Here is a 21413-nt window from a genome sequence, read left to right on the forward strand (position 1 = left end):
CACATTAGAGGTCTTCAGTAAGGCTCTGAATTTACTGTAGGTAAGTTTTAGGTGCCTGTTTTAGATGAATTTTTGTACTGGGATATTGACATTGGGATTGAATGATCACTGTTGGAGAGGTTGTTAAAGATTCTGGATATGAACTGGAGGTTCTCTAAGGCTGACGCCCTCAGCCATGAAAACCATGATGCAGTTCTTCATCATTCAATGTTTCACAGTTCTAGGAGTCAATCAGCTTTACCCTGGCACTCCCCTGCATCAAGATGGATTTGTTTTTCTGTCTCCACCTGCTGGTACCTGGTTGAGAGGCATGTACATGAAAGTAGGAGGATAGGAATTCTTATGCGAAAAGGAGTATTTTATGTCTCTAACTTAATGGAATCACCTATTTGTAAAAACACTTGACATAATTTTATAACTCCTAGGACTTTTATTAACTTCTACCATTACTTGAACATTTTTATTTGTATAATAAAAGGTGGTGCTAAAATTATATATTTCTTTACAGTTTCCAGTTCATTTTGGGAAAATGGTAGTGTAGCTAATGTGCTTTTGGCAGAAATAGCAGTAAATCATTGAGGACTTTTGCTTTCAAAAATAATTTAAAGTGTTTTTAGTAGCAGTGTGGTTTTGTATATTTTGCACATATGGACATGTGTTTTAGGCAGTATCATAGCATTCACTTTTTTGCCGCTCTTGTGCAAATATTGTGTATCGGTCATAAGTTTTATATACCAAAAAGCTAAAATAACTGTCCTGACTTGCCAAACTGTTTCTGTATTTATGCAATCAGCAAGTGAAATTCATGATATTTTAAGCATATTTTCAACATACCTTCTTATGGAAAAAGATGAAAAGACTTACTAGAGATTGCAATATATCAGTTTTTTAAATTAGTTTTTCTCCTTAAATCACAGCATATTTTTGTTTTCTGGTTCAGAAATGCTCTTTGAAAGCGAAAATTGGAGTAAGCATGGATTTTTTTTTTTTCTCGTGTCTTAGCGTTTGGGTTCCAATATGTTAGAACTGTAAAAGAAACAGATGTTGACACAGTGTAAATTAATAACTGTGCTGGGCAGATGACTAAAATCTTTTCAAGCCAGAACTAAGACAATTAGTGCTGCTGATACCAATCAGTTGTTACTTAAAGTTGTTGTATGCATGTGTAAAAATACAGTGGCAGTGAAAAGTTCCTCTCTAATGATTTGCAGCTTTTCTTCCTGTAGATTACAGTGTATCAGTTAGCCACTTGTTTGCAGGTAACTAAGTGAAAAAAGATTACCCTGTTTGCTTCCACCCCTTAACTCTATTTTGCAAATATGTGGGGGAATTTGCAAAAGAAAAGAAATGTAAAAGTTTCTTTCTCAACTATAATCGTGGCTCTTCATCAGTCATCACTCTTCCTGCATTTTGTTCAAGAGGCTCTAATTGTCTGCATTTGGCAGGTTTAACACTTCCTGACAGAGAGGCTATTAAGGGGAAGTATTCTCGCATAACTGTCACGGGCAGGAACAAAGAACCTTCAAACTCAATGTGTGGAAACCACTAACATTCTTAAATGACCCTTTTCATGCATTTTATCCCTTTAAGCTAAAATTTGGAGGGTGCAGGGTCATGGAAAGCAGCAAGGTGTAATAAAACAGTAAACTCTTGAGGGTTTTTTGTGGGGGGGGAGTGAGGGGCAAGTTTTTTTTTGCTAGATTTATCTCTTGAGTTAAAAACAATTGTTATTTGGAAAAATCTCATTAACAGATGTGACTGGAGTAAAAAGACTTAAAACTGATGTTGCTTTCAGGACTGCTTTGAACTTAACAAGCACCGATTTGTGGAGCAGACTAGCTAATGAAAGGAAATTAAATTTTCTGACAACTTCCCCTGCCAGCCCTCTTATTCTTCATGGGGCTGTTACTAGGTACTGAAGACTTTTAAAGAGGATTTTGTTTTATTATTGGACATAAATGAACCAGGTATGAACATTTCTTATGTATTTTTTTTTAAAGTTCTGACCTGGGTGCTTTTAAAATGGATTGCCTAGAAAGCTTTAAAAATATCAGGTTTCAGTTTAATGTTCATAAGTCAGCCCCCATAGTTTCAGACACACTTAGCAGCTGGTGGTTTCCAGACATTACTGCCTTTATACAAATTTTTTAATGTATGTCATGGGATAGTATAAATATTAGCAAATTTGGATGGAATTTTCAAACTTAACGTCTACCACGGTAATTTAACCCTTTTTCTTATTTTGTATAAGGGAGATATACTGTTATCAGTAGAAATAACTACTGCTGGGAAAGTGATTTGGTTATTGAAATGTAAGTAATTCAAGTGTTCTGGTTTTTGTTCACTGAGTGTCCCAGGATTTTTTCCTGTACCAGGCTACAGTAGTATAAGACAGCTGAAGCAATAGGTGGCATCAACAAAAGATTTTGTGAAGTTGGCTTATGCAACTCTTAAATGAATACAATTATGGGAATCTTCTCCTTTCAGATACAGTTTAAAATGATGCAATTAAGGTTTATTTTGTCTTCGGAATGCAGAACTTTCAAAACTGAAATGCTTGTATTCTTTCTTGAGTAAACAAAACCCATTTGTCTTTGAAGAAGTTCTACAAGGTTTTTTTTCCTGAACTTGAGTTACTCCCAAACAATAGAGAATCAACTCCCCCTACTGACAGCAATCAGGAAAACACAAGTAATACCTGCGAGGACAGAAACAAGCTGGTAGTGGACAAACTTTAACGATCTGATTTATGGTCCATTATTGATTGTAAACGTCTAAATTCTAGCATTAAATTCCTACAACTGCAGAAAATAATTTTGCGATCCTGGTTGTGTTTCCTGTCAGCTGATTCCTCGTTGCTTTGAGTTTCTCAATGCACTAATGATGAGGTAGAATTTACATTCCACTTATGGTATTAATTTTACATTCCTCTGGCTGAAAAGGGTCAGGAGGTTGTAAAATCAAACATTAAATGAATCGGAGGAGACAGTAGTGCAATATATGACTGCCCTCAGGACATAGTGCAATGGCTGATGGGATTAACGTTGGGTCTCATTTCCTGCTTTTACAGGATGCAGATGAAGCTGTCAGAATTGCAAGGGAAATTGGTAAGTTCTTAAATTAGCTATGGTGGGATTTGTGTGCCTCTCAGCAGACATGGTTGACTAAATTGAATGTGTAATAAGTAATCCCTATAGAACAAATAATGTTTTAATAGGTTTTACGTTCCCTGTTGCCCATAGGGCTGGAGGAATCTAGACATTAACGCCCTGTCTCTTAAATCATCAAATTTGAGCTTTTCAAACTGGACTTTACGGAACAAGTGCAGCCATGATTTGTGGAATGAATGTAATATGCAGTAATGAGTACCTCACTAAAGGAGTTAGCTGAAAGTATATCTGCAATTGGACATGATAGTCAAAAGTTAGGCATGGTGCACTTCTCTGTATGTGGAGACTGACACCAGTGATGTTATGATCTTCATTCTTCATTGCTGTTTGGACTGCAGCTAGCTTGAATATGATCCAGAGCACCAGCCTTCTGTGCTTACTGAAATAAAGTCACTATTCAGCTTCTGAGTATCTTACAGATTGGTGAAAAGAGCAACCAGCAAATGAGTCTGGGACTAATTTTGATGAAGGTTAAGTGTAATATGTGTTTAATGAATTTTGGCTTTTATTTACTAAAGCTTGATATTAGTGAAAATGCTAAACCATATGCTTCAAATTACACATGTTCTTAAATGCTTTCTAGAGGAAGAATCGAATGCAGTAAGATATCTGATTTTTCTTGAGGTTTTTCTTTAATTTTCCCTTTGAGATTGAAACCATGAGAAGCTATTTAGGTTTATCACAGGTAGATAAACAGCTTTTCACCTGTGTCAAGAGCTATTGCTGTGCTTTCATGTGTCTGATAGAAAGTGGGAGTTGCACTGCTACAGATAACTTAGCAGTGTAGGTTCTTTCTGCTTTCAGTTGAAGTTGGGACTTTTACCCTGCACTGGTTAACTGCCCTGAAACCCCCTTAGGCTTGTCTGACTTTTAGGCTGACACAACTGAAGTCAGCATTTCTGTGAGTAGTCAGGTTTTGTGTCTTGGTTGTGAAATCCAGTGAAAACTGATCACTGTCATGGGAGCATTACCAAAAGAAAGAGACTGTTAACCAAACTGGAACATTCAGAAGGGAACGGTAGATAAAATTTGGTTTAGTTCTGCGTAGTAATGTGACAATATTTCTGTTCACTTTCTCTTCAATACCCTTTCTTGCTCTTGTGTTTTAAAGATTTCCTGCAGGTATTTTCTTAAACAGTTTTGATGAATGTAAGTTAGAAGACATGCAGTGGCTTTCTAGACACCCTTTCAAATACATTATTTTTAAATTTTCTTCTGGTGTTCTGTTGACTGGTTCCTGTCTTTGATATCAGTAGCACTTTGGAGGTCATTATATCAAGGCAGTCTTAAATCTGTGATAATAAAGTCAATTACAGACAGCTGGGTGGTGCTTTATTTAGATGAAAAATTCTTGAACTGCTTTGATACAAGAATGGTTTGTACTACAGTGCCATGTAGTGAAATAAAAATATTCCTTCTAGCTTTTTCTCCACCCATGGTCTGACAAGTTGATCAGTTTGGTTAAGCTTCTGTCTAATTGTAATCACTGACCAGAATTAAAAATAGTGACTTTAATTTCAAAGGATCTTAAGATAGAATGAAATTATAGTCTCTTGTGTATATATGTAATGTATTTGTCCTTGTATATGAAGCACTTGATAAGTGAAATACTTTCAGATTGTTTCTAATTTCACTAATTCAGTGTTTCAGTCTTCTAAGAAAGCGTAACTAATTCTTAAAAAAGTGACTGTGGGTCAGTGCTCAAAACAGTAGAACTGTGTGTGATGCTCTCTTGCTGCCTCTGTTTTTTTTCTGCTTCTCCCTGCTGTGTTTTGGCCAAATATCCAGTAGTAGTGAAGCATGGCACCTCAGAGTTGAGAATGCAGCCGTTACCTGTTTCAGTGACTATTATCTATGGATACACATTTTCCAGGTGTGGGAGTGAAACATTCTTTTTGCCCCTGATTTAACATGTTTTCCTGCATTGTGTAGAGAATGCGATAGGGAAACTAGGTTAAATCAGAAATTGGAAGAAGTTCAGGCGCAAATTGCTGTATTGGCTCCTTTCTACTGTCTCTCTTTTCTATTTGTTGGTGTGGGCTGTTGTGCTCTTCTGATCCTTTCTGTGTGCTTAATTGCATTGGCCCTTTTCCCATGCTGCTTTTAGGTCTGTTTGTAGGATTGTACATTAAGAACTGTTGGCTTCTTAATTCTGAAGCATCAATGAAACTCCAGAAAGTTTGACTCCTCTATTTGAAAGGATTGAGCAGCTATGAAGTGCAGTCAGTTAAAACAAAATGAAAGTCTGTACAAAACTGAAAAGATCAACAAGGTGGTTTTTTTGTCATGCTTCATTTGACATGAGTTTAGTTAGTGCTAGCATGTAATGGATATTAATGGATTTAATAATGGGTATTGAAAAGAATCTTGTAGTGTCATATGGAACATTGCTCAAACTGATATCGCGCAATGTGTTCTGTGGTCTACTACCTGCAGCTTTGTAAAAATGGGTAAATTACATCTAAAAACCATGGTGGCAAAGGGTGGGAGCAGGACATCAGAAGTTTGTTTACTTCTTTTATCATTCAGATTCTCAGAATAGTAACTGTCCTGGAAACAAAGCAGTCCTAACTTATGAGTGTCTATTTAGCAGCAAGAGCAGGTGCAGTGATCCTCAAGTCTGACTGCTTTTTGAGTTCTTGCTTCCTAAAATCTTCCTTAAGAGGTGTCACAAGATTGGAAAACTATAAAAAAAGAGTAGGTTTTAATCTCGCATGCAATTTTAATTTCACATAAAGTGGCATCTAATTTGAGGGAGGGATTGAAAACCTAACACCTACTCAAAAATGTGTCTGCTTTGTGAGTCTTTTCCTTGCTGTTGTTGTGGGTACTTACAAATAAGTGTTAGAAATTGTTTGCATGCCTCTCCCTTCCCACAAATAATCCAACCAATCCATAGGAACATACTTTAGCAATTTTGATTGCTGCAAAAATGGAGTGTTGAGTAATGCATTCTGATCCCAGTATCCTCTACCCAATATGTATGCAAAACTTAAATTTTACAGGGCCTTCCTTTCAGTCTTTGGTATTGGCTAAAGAGCTACTCTGTAGCTGAGTTTGGCTTAGCTCCCCAAGAGTGAGCAGTGTGTAACCTCATATCTGGGCAAAAGGTCCAGTACCCTTATTTTCAGGTGACTGGCTAATTTACGTGCTAACATGTTGAGGTCTGTTGCAATTTTCTTCTCAACCAGAAAAGCTGTATGTATTTTTTTCAAAACAGGCCTTGCCTTATTTTTTTAAAACCTGTTTTATTTTTACTTATATAGTGGCTCTTGGGAGCCTTTAACTGCCTTGCCTACAAGCCTGGCTGACGTGTTATCACTGTATATAAAAGGTGGGAGGGAGTGGAAACAAAGTGGTGCTACACTTGGTGAATGATACTAGTAACCCATGTATACTCCCTGATAATTTAACCACGTGAGTTGTGATAGATGAATTACATTTTGAAGCATACAAAGACTTACCAAGGCTCATTTTTGATATGCCTGTTTGTTTTTCTTTGGAAACTAAAGAACAGTAAATTAGGACTAGATTATGCTTACAGAATTAAAATCAGCAAACCATTCGAGAGACTGATATTGTTAGACTGAAATTGGTAGCATAATTAATGATGATTTTTTCAAGTACATATAACACTGAAGATTAAATTATGGAAATTGCCTTAGTGCATTTGCCATAATAAGGCATAAAACAGTGCTTGTTTTAAAATTTCACTCTTGCACCTTTTGGGTTGGACAAGGTCTCCAGATGGTGATAGTATTGCCAGAGATTCACTAGTGTTATCCAGTAAAATCTCATTTCTTGCATGGAAGTTATACAAGATGTGCTTTTAGCTTTATTTCAAGATATCCAGTGACTTGTGTAGGAGCCTGGCAGCTGCCAGGGATCTGGAGTTGCACCTTATAGCAACAATAAAATGCTCTTGTCTAGGTGTTGCATATACTGCATTTAATGAAAATTGGTTGAACTTCACTGTTGCTGTGTGTAATCTAGAATTATTTTGAGTTTACCCCTTAATCTCTGGGATTAGAGAGGCCTGGATCAGGCTAATTGTTACTCTGTGGCTTATCCTGTACCCTTCTATGGGCAGTATCAGATACTTCACAAGAAAATCTAAGAGACTCCAGAAAGGTTATTTGGATGGCTCTGCTTGGTCTTAATCTTGCATGTTGTAATAAGAGACTACTTTAGACTCCAGGGCATGGAGATTTATAGCCTTTTGGTAATCCATGCCTATAGGAGCTTGGTTTGTGCTCTACATACGCTTCACTATGACCTCTCTACAGCTTTCAGCCATGTGAATGCTTTACAGCCTGGGGTTTCACAGTCTAATAATGTGTTAAGTTGGAAACTATTTTATTGATTTTTTTTTTCTCCCTGTTTCTTTGTTATTTTAATGTTCTCGTGTACTGTTACTGCTTTTCTGTCTTCCAATCAACACTACTGTTCCTTATGCTTCTGTCATGCCTTTTTTTTTTTTGTACCCATTTCAGACTTTTTAAGAAAACAAAGATTTTCCAGATCTTGCTGGTTTTAATTTTCTTCTCCTGAACCTCCTTTCAGTTAGATCACTATGAGGAGGATGTGGGAATATTGTACTGCTGTCACTTAACAGAGCAAGAGTAGATCTACATTCCAGAAAGAAGCTGTAAATATCAGTAACACATATGACAGTAGACTGGACCACTCTTAGGAACCATATTCAATTGTCTCTTTCTGTCCCCAGATCAAAGCCTTTTACACAATATATCTTCAGTTCTCAAGGACTGATGGACTCTTCTTGGCAGATGATATCAGATGGTCTCATATTTGCCTAATGTTGTGATTTTCATTAAATATTCTGGAGACCAAAGGCATTAAGAATTTTCTGCTATCCTAGAAATGTCAAAAGCATTTTAATCAGAACCTTGATTTTTAGTTTTCCGCATGTTCGTGTAAAGAAAGGTGATATTCTCTGGTATGATGGAATTGTATCAGGAAGCTGCTTTGAATGAAATTATTTGTAATAAAATATAAACAATCGTTGCCAAATCTGCATTTAAACTGTGTGCTTTGTTACTGTAATTTTTTAGTTTTCAGAAAAGGAAGATGCTGCCTCATATCTGTATTACAGTAGCTTACTCTATGAGTAAGGTATTGCTGGTTATGGACAATGCTGACAAATTTATGCTCCTCTTTTTTTTTTTTTTAACTACATGTACATTTGGGGAGAATACTTTTTAATTGTAAACAAAAGTAATCTGTGTTCTGATACTGTTACATAATATCTAAGCAGCACAGCTCTCAAGCTGCTGTGTTATTTAAAATGTGCTGTAATAGTGTTGATAAAGATGCACATTTGTTTACTCTATCTTTAGACTTAATTTATGAAGGTCTACTAATTTTTGCTATTAATTAAAAATATTATTTAAGCAGCAATAAAAGAAAAAAATTTTCCTAAAGAAATGTGAGCTTAAGAAGGTCAAATGCCTTATTCATAAATCACTTCATTATTTGGGAATAATTCATTCAGTGTTTTTTTGGTATAAATGAATTGGAGAAGACAGCCTTTCTTGGCTGTAGAAATTACTGCACTGACAGTTAAGTTTTGAAAAGAAAAAATTCTCCTCTGTTCTCCCTGCAAACAAAGTGTTTTAATAAACGAAGTTATTGTCTACTGGCTTTATTGGACATGTGGTCAGTTGTCATGTTCCTCTGACCAACTGAACAAAGTTTGAACTTCTGTCTAATTGTTCCCCGCTGTTAGGCTACCCTGTCATGATCAAGGCCTCAGCAGGTGGTGGTGGGAAAGGCATGAGAATCGCTTGGGATGATGAAGAGACCAGGTGAGATGCTGTCCAAAAGCTTGCCTTGATGAATGCTGCAGTTACTGAAGTCCCATTAAGCCATTGTGAGTTGACAGTTGAGCAGATATGAAATGTTAGACAGAGAAATTGGATATTATTTGGTTTTCTCCCTTTAGCATAGTGAGAAATATACTTTGGAAGTTTGCGTGTGCCTATTTCTAATTAATTATTGCATAAACCTTACAAAATATCATCCATTAATTTGAATAAAAAACCAACATTTACAACTGCTGTTAGTCCAATGTTAGACTGTAAATAACATTTTGCTGTATGCCTTTCAGAATGCTGATTCATTAATTTCTCTGTGTTAGGTAGAGTACTTATTGGCCCTGATTCACAAACATTAATGCATGCCATTAGTTCTGTTAAAGTTGATGAGTCTGATCATTCATACGTGGGAACACATACGGTGTTACCAGAATGTGCTCTAATAAATTGCATACTTCTGTGTTTAAACCATTTGTATCAGCAAACTATTGTACTTTTGTCTGTTTTGAAAGAACACATGTTTCAACACACAGATGTTTTCATGTCTCTTATTGGTTGTCTGAATCCTGAACATTGCATGATGCTTTGTTGTTGACTCAGAATTTTACAATCCTTTCTCTGCTGATGTTCTGGTAACAAGGGAGCCTGATTTCAACTCCATGTACTGCTGATCTTACAAAAACATGTATTTTCTGATTTTTCTAAACTTGTAATGAAAAGCCTATTTGATCCAAAATAACTGGAATGGTTTCATTTCTGCATGGAGGGAGCAGCACACATGCTGGAGTAAACTCAAAGTACAACTGAAATTTTCATTAGTTTAATTTAGCCACCTGCAAGACTTCTCTGTTGTTTTTCTGTCCCCTGTTAAATTTTTGTTTGTCAAAACCTAAAAATTGGATGAAGGAATAATGAATGTCTAGCAGTTAAATTTTAGATTTAAAGAAAACACGATGGGTTTATTTGTACCATGCTCTATGTAGTACATTTGTATTCAAATCTAAATAGGAAAATAATGTTTTGTGCATTAGAATGAAGATCTAGAATAACCTTCTTTCTTAAAAGGATACTTTGTTTCTACTGCTTTAGAATCCAAAATTGCTGCCTTGATCTCGTGCAGGCAGCAGTTCATCTGTTGGACTTGAAAGGAAGGAGTTCATTTCTTGTTTAGTTCAGAAAGAAGCAAAGGAGCTTGATTAAAGTAACTGTTTTAAAATAAAAGGGGATGTTTTAAAATAAAAGTGGATCTAAAGTCATGATTGCTGACTTATTTTGGAGAAAGTCTGTGGTTATGGAAACCACGGCCAGTGCCCAACCACCCTCTGGGTGAAGAGTCTCCTTGTTTGAAACATACTTTTGGATTTTCAGGCTAGTTGAAAACCTTTCTTGTTTCAACTGGCTTTGTGTACAATAAGGAACCTTAAATTATTTGTGGCATGGTGGTGGAAATAGCCATTGGAAGTGGAAAAGACTGATCTGAGGAACTTAAATACTGCTGTCACAGAATTGTTCTCAGTGGTAACTTACTGCTTCAACTTCCATGTCCCTTATATATGCCAAATGATGACAATTGTTTTAGATCCTCTATTATCTATATAATATTATATATTATTAATGTAATAATTATTATTACTGCTATAGCTAAGATTTCTGTTAATTTTCAGCTAGTATTTCTAAAAGAAATACTGGTACAGTTTTGTCAATGTTGCAGTTTGTTTTTTGAAACAGCTCTTCACATGCTCTTCACTGTGGAAGTCCGCAGTGTTGACCCCCTCTCTTGTGTAGGGCTGCTGTTGTGTTTAAGATCTGAGTCCCTCCCAGTCCTCAATTTTATTGCTTTTTTCCTAATTTTGGTCAAGTTCTAGAGTTGAATTTTTGTGTACAGTTCAAGCCACTGACCCACATCTGAAATTAAAATAGCCCCGTGTTCACTTTAATGTAATCCATAGCTAGATTTCTTGGTTTGGAGAAGTGTAATTTAGCATGCCTTTTCTTCACCTAATAGATGCCCACTTGAAATTATATTGAAAATCAAGGGCAGATTTCTGAAAAGCAGTTTACCTTAAGTTCAGGTTGGTAGATTTTTTTTTTCCTTCAGCCTGAGAAAGTTCTGTCGTGCTCTGTATCTAAACCTATTTTTAACTGAGTCATTGATCATCCCAACTCTGGTCTTGCATGTGAAGAGCCTCTGTGGTTGCACCCCAGCAGACCTGATCTGAAAGTGCTTTCCAGGCACAGGCAATGAGTAGTTCATGATGCAGTACAGCAGAGCATGACCAGGGCATGTGTCTGATATCTGCCCCTCATCTGTATCATTCCCTCTTTGTGCAGAAACTGAAGGCTTCTTGCTTCCAGTATGCTCATAGCAATTGTACATCTAACTAAACCTGTAGGCTTCATGGCTCCAAGAGGTGGCCTGGCAGCTCTGAAAAGGAATTAAGTTCAGGACTCTGTCTTTTCCAAAGAACAGATTGAAATTTTCTGGCAGAGGTTGTGATGGGTCTTTGATGTGAAGGCACTTACTTGCTTGTAAGTTGATTGTCAGAGGTCATCATGCAGGAGCTATTGGCCCATGTTTTAAACTCTGTGGATTTGCAGATAGAAATTAGTGTCTTTAGCTAGCAGCTTCAGCTGCAGACATGATAACCTCCAAGTTGGAATTTTGTACTAAATAATTTAAGAGTTACCTTTGAAAATTTTGGAGCTTTGTGTTAGCAATTCCCCCCTATTGTCTTGCCTTCTGTAACTTTTCCTAGATATTGAAGTCTTGCATGCTTAGTGGGTATCTGTTTTGAAAGTTTTTACCAAGGCAGCTTCCAGCAGCAGATGTTTAGAGAAATTATTTTGTTTTTTAACATGTAATAATAGGAAAATGTAAATTGTCCTGTTTCTGAAATTCTTTCTTCATGCTTATGCCAATTTTATGAATGAAAATCAAACATCTGCTCTCAGATTCCAAGAACTCCTTATAATTTCTGTTCTGTGATCTTGTGAATGGAAAGAGGAGTGGGACTGGAAGATATTAATGTGGAATAATAATTAGCAAAATCATTCTGAATCCTCCACCTCCTAAAGCAGAGGGTATATGAAATGTGTGGTCTAAGAAGACAATGCTTTTTAAAATGCAACATTATTACCTATTACAAGCCTATGCATTAACTTTATTATCTTCCCAAAGCATTGCATTTGCCATTTCAAAGTACTGTGCAAAAACAGGAGTGTATGGCTTGGCATCTTTGGTCTGTCCTGCATCCTATGTGCTGCTCAAGTAAGGGGAAGGAGTCTGTTGGATGAGTAAAGAACACTGTTTCCTAAAACCCTATTTTTTCAAAAACCCACTCATTCACATATTCATGCCATCTACACGTGTAAAATGCTGTGACTAGGTAATTTTAGTTGATTTTTTTTTTAGTTTGGAGTTAAGCTGAAGCCATCTATATTGGTTCTGTGTGTGAAGTCAAAAACATTTGAGTATCTATTGGCTACTTCTCAGGGTTTTAAAGGGCTGCTACTATATTAATGGCTATCAAACATCTATTTTTTAATTAGATGGCCCTTCTAATGCTGGCCTTGACAAGAAAAAGAAAATGTTCTTTTACTATTTCCTGATTTTGAAAACTGAAATTTTACATAATGTGTACAGTCTTTTGTTAGTGTCTGCCTCGAAAGAAAATTGTTTTAATTAAAGCAGCACTGCTGATTTCAGAGCTGGAGGCAGAAAGTTGGCGTGGCTGTTTCACTTGAGACAACTACAAGAAGGCTTATGGTAACATCAGTAATGCTTTTGTACAGCTTAAACTTCAGTGTGAGTAAATGTACTGTAGGGAGAGAGGTGAACCTTAGAGAGATCCTGTTTTTCCTCTTTATAATTGTGCATGTTTGAAGGGATCTAGAGACAGCATCTCATCCAGCTTCATCCTCTGAATAACATCAGCTCTCAGTTTAAACGGATTGCTTAGAGCTCTACCTGATTGGGTCTTGCACTGAGATTACACAGCCTTCCTAAAAAGCCTGCTCTGCTGCTTCTTTTAAATTTTTTTTCCTCACATCTATTTGGAATTAATTTTTGTCACTGGCCAACTACAACTGCACAGTTTCGTAAGCTAAAACAAGGTCAGAGCATCTGAGATATTAATTCCTATTATATGTAATTTAAAAAGATTTGCAGATGTATGGATGAGATGATGAGGCACCTGTCTTTTTTTAACAAGTATTGCAGTTTAGATTTCTAATTAGCGCGCTTCCTTCAGTGAAAGAAAAAGTCAATTGTGAATAATTATGCATAAAACTATGTGACACAAAAATGTTTACAAAACAAAACAGAGCCTTTGATATAGGAGTTAAAATAGCTGTAAATCACTTTCAATAAGAAACACTATGTATGGCTGTTTGTTACAGCACTTATTTTTTTTTTTTGACAGATCAGGTAGTGCACAAAATCAGTACTTTTGATGTCCCTTTTTTCTCTTTACTAGGTAATTAAATGTGTTGAAGTTAAGTATGAATTTAGGAAAGTTGTACATTAGGTATAATCTCTCAAAATTACAACATGTATTATCCCACAATGTTGAAAAAAGTGTAAAGATGTACTTTTAAATATACACATTTCTCTACTGTAAATTTACCTATTTTGCAAATCTATGGTCTGGGTTAACTACAGCCAAGATATGGAAAGCATAAAAACTTCAACTCAGTTGTGCTGTAGCTCTTATTCTGGGCACAGATGTCAGGGATGCTGTTTCAGTCACACAGAAACTTCACCAAGCTTTCACTAATGTGTGACTTACAGAGCTTGTAGAAAATTTCAGTGAAGCCTTTGGGTCCCTGCATTATGATCTGTCTCACCCTGAGAAAGCTGTTGATAAACTTGTTTGTCAGAGCTTATGACTCAAGGAGTATTCTTTCTGCTATTAAAGAAAATTAATAAATAAAGTAGCTTGCAATATTTCTTTTGTTTAGCTACAGGTGTAAGAGAAGAAACAGAGGGAAGCGTACAGAATGCTCTGTATAACACTCATTCCCTTATATTTTAAGGCAGGGAAAAACTAATAATACAACTGGTGTGTTCTTTGATGTCAAATATTGCATCTTTAGGTTGTGTTCTGTGCTGGAATCTGCAATGTCTGAAATATTGTATTTGCAGTTCTTTAATGCAGAATTAACCAACTTCTGCTGTTCTTGAATGTTAAGAGGGCTGTGTGCTGGAAGTAATGATGAACTTCACGTTTATTTCTGTATAGCAAGTACTTGGTAATCACAGGGTCTTACAATTCAATTACTTTAATGGTTTTGTGGAAGAAAATGAATGCATAGTTGTAGTAAATGTTCAGGTTTTTTAAACACACTGAAATTTTTTGTGCTTTGAGAAGGTTTTGGTTCTATTTGTGGTTGGTTGGGGTTTTTATAGACTTGGCAAAAAAAGCGTGAAAAAAAGGATTGATTACAGAATCAATTGCAAATGATATGACTTAGTTTTTGGATGTGTGTTGATTAGTGAAGATTGATTGTTTACTGAAATCAGTAAGTGTTCTTGTATGCTTCAGGACTTGTTAAATACAGATTATTCTTTTTCTTTTCATTATTTAAGGGAAGGTTTTAGGTTTTCGTCTCAAGAAGCTGCTTCAAGTTTTGGTGATGATCGCTTACTGATAGAAAAGTTCATTGATAACCCTCGTCACATAGAAATCCAGGTTTGTACTATTATTATTGCTACTAGTAATTATTGTGTATTTATTTAATGAGATTTGAACTCATAAATCAAAGTTCAAAATGTTTCAAACACTCCACTAAAAAAGGCCTAGAGTCTTGTGTTTTCCGGTGTCTTGGGTCATTGCTCAAACTACATGGCTATCATGTACAATACAGCCTTCCTGTTTTTATTCCCTAGCCTTTCTTTAGCAGGAAGACTGTGAACTGTGCTCAGTTTGTTGGGGGAGAAAAAAATGTCATAGGCATCTGTCCTAAGGCTGGAGGTTTGAACTCTGGATCCTGTTGGAGTGCTTGAGTGCAGCAGAGGATGTAGGAGTTCAAGAACTGCCTAATGATGCTTAACGATTTGTTGCCAGGTCTAGGTGGTTTTGTCAGTATTTTGGAATTTTGTTCTGAAGTATCTAATTCTACTTGGCAACTCAGGAGGAGGATTTGTGTCCCATTTTGGGCAATTTCTGGTTCAAAATCAGGTGTATTCTCTTTAACTTCTGCATTATTTCCATTTCTGTCATTTATTGGATTTAGAGTTAAGTCTGCTGATGCAGAACAAAAGTTGTTTCTTTTAGGCACTTGTTCACAAAATTATGATTTCAAAATTTGTGATGTTTGATCTTATGTAGGTAGCCGGATTGTGTTTGTCAATAGCCTTGAGGTATTTCCTGACAAGAAATCTCTATGGAGCATATTAATTTCCTCAACAGAAATTTTATTTTTTACACAGAAATTTCATTTACTTTTGTGCGAAATCTAAACCCTTTCTGTGTTGTGGCACATGGTGGTTGGCTTTTTTTTTAGTAGTGAGAGCTCAATAACTGAGTGAAACAACATCAGTAAACTTATAGTGTGGAATGATTTCTAAGAGAGAAATATTAAACGTTTTTCACTCTGCCAGATGTATGCCCACAGCTTCACACTTCCTATGGGGCTAACTTGCAGATCACAGAATTGTAGTTTGGGTGGGAAGGGACCTTGAAAAGCCATCCAGTCCAACCCTCTGCAACGGGCAGGGACATCCTCAACTAGATCAGGCTGCCCAGAGTCCTGTTCAACCTGATCTTGAATGCTTCTGGGGATGGGCCATCTGCCACCTCTCTGGGTAAACTGTTCTGCTGTTTTACCACTCCCATAATGAAAGATTTCTCCCTTATATCTAGTCTAAATATATTGTTTTGGAGTTTAAAGCCATTACCCCTTTTCTGGTCACTATAGGCCCTGTCTCCATCTTTATCAGCCTCATCTAAGTACTGGAAAGCTGCAGTTAGATCTCCCCAGAGCCTTCTTTTTTTCCAGGCTGATCTACCCCAAATCTCTCAGCCCTTCCTTACAGCAGAGGTGTTCAGTCCCTCTGATAATTTTTGTGGCTCTACTCTGGACCTGTCCCAACAGGCCCATGTCTTTCCTGTACTGAGGGCTCCAGAGCTGGATGTTGTGCTCCTGGTATGGTCTCAGCAGAGAGGAGTAGAAGGGAAGAAGGAAGAGTGAAATGAAGAAATGGTCTGTAAACAGTCTAACAGCAAAATGAAGAAACGGTGTAAAAATGGAACCTTATTCTCTATTGAAAAAATCATGGAAAGGTACAGAGTGAACTCAGTTTCAGCATTGATTTAGGGTTCAAAGAGGTCAGATTGCTAGAGCATCTTTCTGTATTCTCTTGCCATGGCTAATAATTTTTGGCTACATATGTCTTTTTTTTTTGTCTGTGTGGATCAGTGCACCTTAGAGATCTCTTTCAGTCCTTGCAGATTTGGGAGATTCAGCAGGTTCCTGCTGATTCTTCAATGAGAAAAGTTAGATGAGATTGGTTCCTCCATACTTCTATGAGTTTGGGGCAGTATTTACATTGTCTTGATTCCTTTGGGTTTAAAAAAGGGTTAACCCAAAAAATTAAGTAGTGCTGTATTTAGGAACAGATGAATAAGTTCAATAAAATGGCTTTGCTATTAATAATTTATAGTTTTATTTATAATGGGTATACAGTGAATGTTGTTTTCCTTATACAAGCACTTTGATGGTACCTTCTAACAATATCATAGCATATCATTTTAACTTCATGTTCTAATCAGCTTTAGGACGTTGACCTTGGTTCATTTTCAAACTGCTGAATATACAAACAATTTGAGACCAGATGCCAAATATTTATTAATTTAGCAGTGACTTTTAAATAGAACTTTTTTTAGCTTTCTTATATTTCTCCAAAGCACTGGTACTTAAAATTGTTAAATAAGAAGTTTCCTGTGTCTAGCTATAAAACAATCACTTTGTAAAACATGAGAAAAGACTAAAACAATTAACAGGAAAATAGAGTCCAAATACACTTTATGCTTGAACTGATTTGAAGTCTTGTTCTCCTGAAGTATCTGATAAAAAGCTTAAAGTAAGAGTACATGGAATGTCTACTACTTGGCCAGACAACAGTCCTACAACTGGAAACAGAATTTAGCTGAATCATGCAGGAGGGATTCCACTACATAATATTTAATTAATTTTATTATTACAAATGCATGCAGATGTACATAGCATATACTGATGTCCTAATCATCCAATCCTGCAAAATGGACATTTTCTGTTATGAATGTTTAGATAATAGAAACAAAAGCTGTAGCTGGGACATGCATTTTTAGTGAGATGTGTACTGGATCTCACAACATCTCAGAGATTATGATTTTGGAATGCTGCAAATGTCTTCTGAAATACAATTGTTTTATGGCTAGTTTCTTTTACTGGAAACAGTGGACACAGAATAAAAATAAAAGCCTAATGCTAGATGTTGTTGGCTTATTCTATTTGTAATTACTTTGTCATAGTAAATGTTCATGCATGCCTTTTTTTTCCCATTAACTAACAATAGAAAAACATTTCTTTTAAGATCCAGTTGATGAAATTTAGTAGGATATGAGAGAAGTCCTGAAGTGGAAGAAAAATTACTGCTTGGATTGAAAAAATATATTATCCTCTTCTGAAAAATACAGAGAGAGAGGAGAGAAGCACAGAGACCAGTTTTTATTGTAATTTTCCAATATTTTTTGTTTGTTTTAATGAGACAGAATTCTGTGGAAAGTTGTAGGCTTTCTAACAGTGAAGCAGAAGTGCTCACAAGGAATCATTCTGCTTACAGGACAGTGATTTTTCCATCAAGTACCATGCTATGCTCTAGAGGTACTGCTTTAATACTAAAATAACCCCCACAAAAAATCAGTCCAAAAATCTTTGTACCTTCCAAACGATTTCTTGTAGGGCCCCATGAGTTTGTAGAGCTCCACTCATCTGGATTGGATGGGTGAGCACTTAGGTAGGAAGCACCCCTTTTCCCTTTTCCCGCTGTTCTTTGTGTTGAGTCCCTAGCTAGGGAATCTAGCAGTTGGCTGGAGCATCCTGGTGCTACTGCTGCTGCTAAACCTCCCTCTGGACAGGAAAGAGGGCTCTGGCAAGTGCTATAGTTTAGAAAATCCTAAAACTGTCAGTTTTCTAGACTCCTTTTTCCACTAGAAAGCTCCATAAATTTGTGAGAGCACAACAGAATTTTTGAGGAGGGAAAACATCTGATCTTACAGGGCACAGAGCACCCTGGATCTGATGCTGCTCCGTGCACCTAAGTTGTCTTCATGAGTTCACTGCCTCGTTTTCAGTCACATCTACTCAGATTTTTCACACCTTAGCAGCCATTGATGTCATAGATGCAGGAATTCATCTTGCCTTGTGCCATACTTGCTCTGTGGTGCTAAAAGGAATAATAAATAATACAGATTCGTTGTCACAAATGTGAGTAGATATGGTTGAGTTCACACAGTTTGAGGAAGATTGTCTCCTTGTTTTATCTTGTCAGTTTTCAGCGTAGGACTGAGCTATTAAAGAATGAAGCATGAATATTGGCATGGGTTCCCGCAGATCAGAGCAGGAAGATAGATGGAAAAAAAATGGGTTAGAAGAAAAATTTTATAAGGAAGAAAGGGAGCAGGTGTGGTCTGTATTAAAAGAAATTGTTCTAAGAATAAGTGTAGAGTTATCATCATAAGATGGGAAGAAGTCTACTTGAATCTTCAAATCTAGTATTTGTTATTGGAAATGGCTGCATCATACCATCAGTTTCATAAAGGGACAGAGTTCCTTTTTTTACTTTCCCCTCTAGTTTGCAGAATCAATTAAGAGTTCTGCTATGCTCAACTTGTGGGCTTTTTTCTAGCATGTAATTTATGTAGTTGGATCTAGAGACTTGATTTTTTTACCTCTTCCATGAACTGAAGCTGCAGCCAAGAACTGTAGTTACTGATTTTTTTTTAAAAATGTCTTGAAACTACTGCTGTTATTTCCTTTGAAAGTACTAAGGGAGGTGCAAATTTTGTTCTCCTTAATGAAGGATAGCAAAGTTTCTGAATTTTTTTTTCTTCATTAAAGACAGGGCATTGTGGTTTGCCTACTAAGAAAGCTCCATTAGACATTTTTTTATGAAAGCTTTTGTGTGTAATTCAGGAGCAAAATCTGGCAACCTTTGAGATTTTTTTGTCAATGCAATATTTTGCTTTTGTGTAATTTTGTAATGCAGTGCAATTTAAAATGCTTGAAAATGTAGTTTTAATCTTATTTCAGCCTTTTGTAAGAAGATCCCTAATATTCAGAAATAAAATTTTGAAGTGAGAGAGTGTTTTGCTATGTACAGATTCTACATAGAGGCTTTAGAATAGTCCTTCTCAAAATTTGAAGGAATGTTCAATTAGTATTCCACATATAATTAATTTCCTACATGAGCTTTTCCCCCCCAAGCTTTATTTTTAGATTGGGGAAAAAACCCCAAACCCTAAATACTGCAGAACAGTATTATGCCCAAAGACCATATGCTTACAGCTGTTTGTTAATAGCAGTGTGTTATTGTTTCAGGTTTTGGCAGATAAACATGGCAATGCCTTGTGGTTGAATGAAAGAGAATGCTCCATTCAAAGGAGAAACCAGAAGGTTGTGGAGGAGGCACCAAGGTGTGTATACTGGATTCTTGATGTGGCTTCATAGTAACTGAAAGCACTTTTGAAAGCCTACTGGTTCTATTTATTGTACAAATGCAGGAAATTTTTATTCTATTAAAAAGCACAAAGAAAATAAATGTTTCTTAGTCATTTGACCATACTGCAATTTTGGTGTTGTTCTTGAGGGTATTTTGATTTTGCTTTACAGTGTCTTTCTGTAAGAAAACTAGTGTTGTGTAGTTAATTTTTAAAATGATCATGTATAAAATGGATTTGGATCTTACCAATCCGCTGTAGGTGGTATGGTTTTGTGTATACTTTGTCAAGTAAAATATGAAATAAGTATGAATTTTACCACAGATACAGGTATTTGACTGTTAGAGTAATTGTGTAGAGGCCACATAATAGTGTACATTTCCATTTTAATTGGAATATGAAGTACAAAATACTCTGCATCACTTTTAGTACCGTTCGTGGTAGTGAACTAGAGATGTAGGTGTCTAGTAACTCAAAAGTGCAAAATTGTTTTAATCTTACTGGTTTAATGTGAAGCTGAAATTCCTTGCTGCTATGCAAGAAATGGCCTTGCTGTGTTTTCTGTTGCATAGCAGTCATCAGGGAATAAGTGTATAAAAAGGGCGGCAAGAAATTCTGATTTCAGAAAGGCAGACACAGGTATACCACTGCTTGTGGGAATTACCAGTGTAATATGTTCAGCAGCTGGAATGGGTTTGCCATATTTTTTTATAACACAGAACTATGTGATGCAAGTTTGGGATGTGAGTAAAAGCACATCATCCAAATGACATTTCTTTAGAGGCTCCTTATTAGTTAATGTTGAGTCATAATTGCAGGACTGCCACTGTTTGGCCTATATTTTAAATAAAAGAGCAAAGTTCAAATCTGAAGATACAGATCCACTTACAAATGCTTCCTGCTAGTGCTTGTGGATTTCTTGGAACCTTATGCTGCTTATGTCTAACGATCTCACTGTGTTGTTGTGGAAAGTGAATACTTCAGGTCCTGAAATAATGCACATGCACATGTATGTGTACCCAAGCACTTAAATGAGTATATGTAAGGCAAGGCCTGCTATTCCTTCCTGCTCCTTCTCCATGCCTGTGGTCAATTAAAATGGTGTGATGCATCTTTCTCTCGCCAGCCAGAGTGTTTTCTTTCTTCAGAAATGCCAACCTTTTAACTTTCTTGGGCTTCTCTGTTGGAGTTGCCAGTAAGTTGTCTCATCCCCTCTTATGACCCTACAAGAGTGTGGGCAAGTTAATAACTTCCAAAATTTGGCATGAAAACTTTTCTTCCTTTTTTTGTTGAATGTTTTAGACTCTGCCAGACTTCTGCTGACAGATTTGGAAGTGTTACCTGCCTTGTAGCCACTTGCACTTGGCTGCAGAGTCCATTAATTTTCAAAGGGTTACAAGACTTGCAGATAAGCAGAGCACTAACTTCTGTGAGACACCAGAGAGACCCTAAAATGTCAAGTTAACCCTTCCTGTGAATGCTGTTTCAGTTTGATAACTTAAGGCCTCCTGGACACACCTCTTCTGGTATGGCTGGATGTAGGAAATAGACTGTCCTCCTTTCTCCTGTTTTAAATGGCAGCTGCTATTAAGGACTCTGAGATAGGTCAAACCTTTTTGTTTTCTTTCACGAGGCCTGGGAGATAGGGATGTTATGGGCAAAATTTCTTTTTTTTGTCTTTTGGACAATTTAGGGCTTTTAACATTGGC

General features: G+C 36.5%; 1 protein-coding gene across 1 annotated transcript in view; it reads left to right on the forward strand.

Moving 5' to 3' along the window:
* The window catches only part of PCCA (propionyl-CoA carboxylase subunit alpha), a 269969-nt gene that overhangs the window by 79505 nt on the left and 169051 nt on the right, over positions 1-21413 (forward strand). The window contains exons 8-11 of the mRNA XM_063149605.1: positions 3071-3107; positions 8917-8995; positions 14592-14694; positions 19586-19680. Coding sequence (XP_063005675.1) covers positions 3071-3107; positions 8917-8995; positions 14592-14694; positions 19586-19680 — 314 coding nt within the window. The remainder of the gene's footprint in view (positions 1-3070; positions 3108-8916; positions 8996-14591; positions 14695-19585; positions 19681-21413) is intronic.

The sequence above is a fragment of the Melospiza melodia genome, chromosome 2 (genome assembly GCF_035770615.1).
Source record: "Melospiza melodia melodia isolate bMelMel2 chromosome 2, bMelMel2.pri, whole genome shotgun sequence".
NCBI lineage: Eukaryota > Metazoa > Chordata > Aves > Passeriformes > Passerellidae > Melospiza > Melospiza melodia.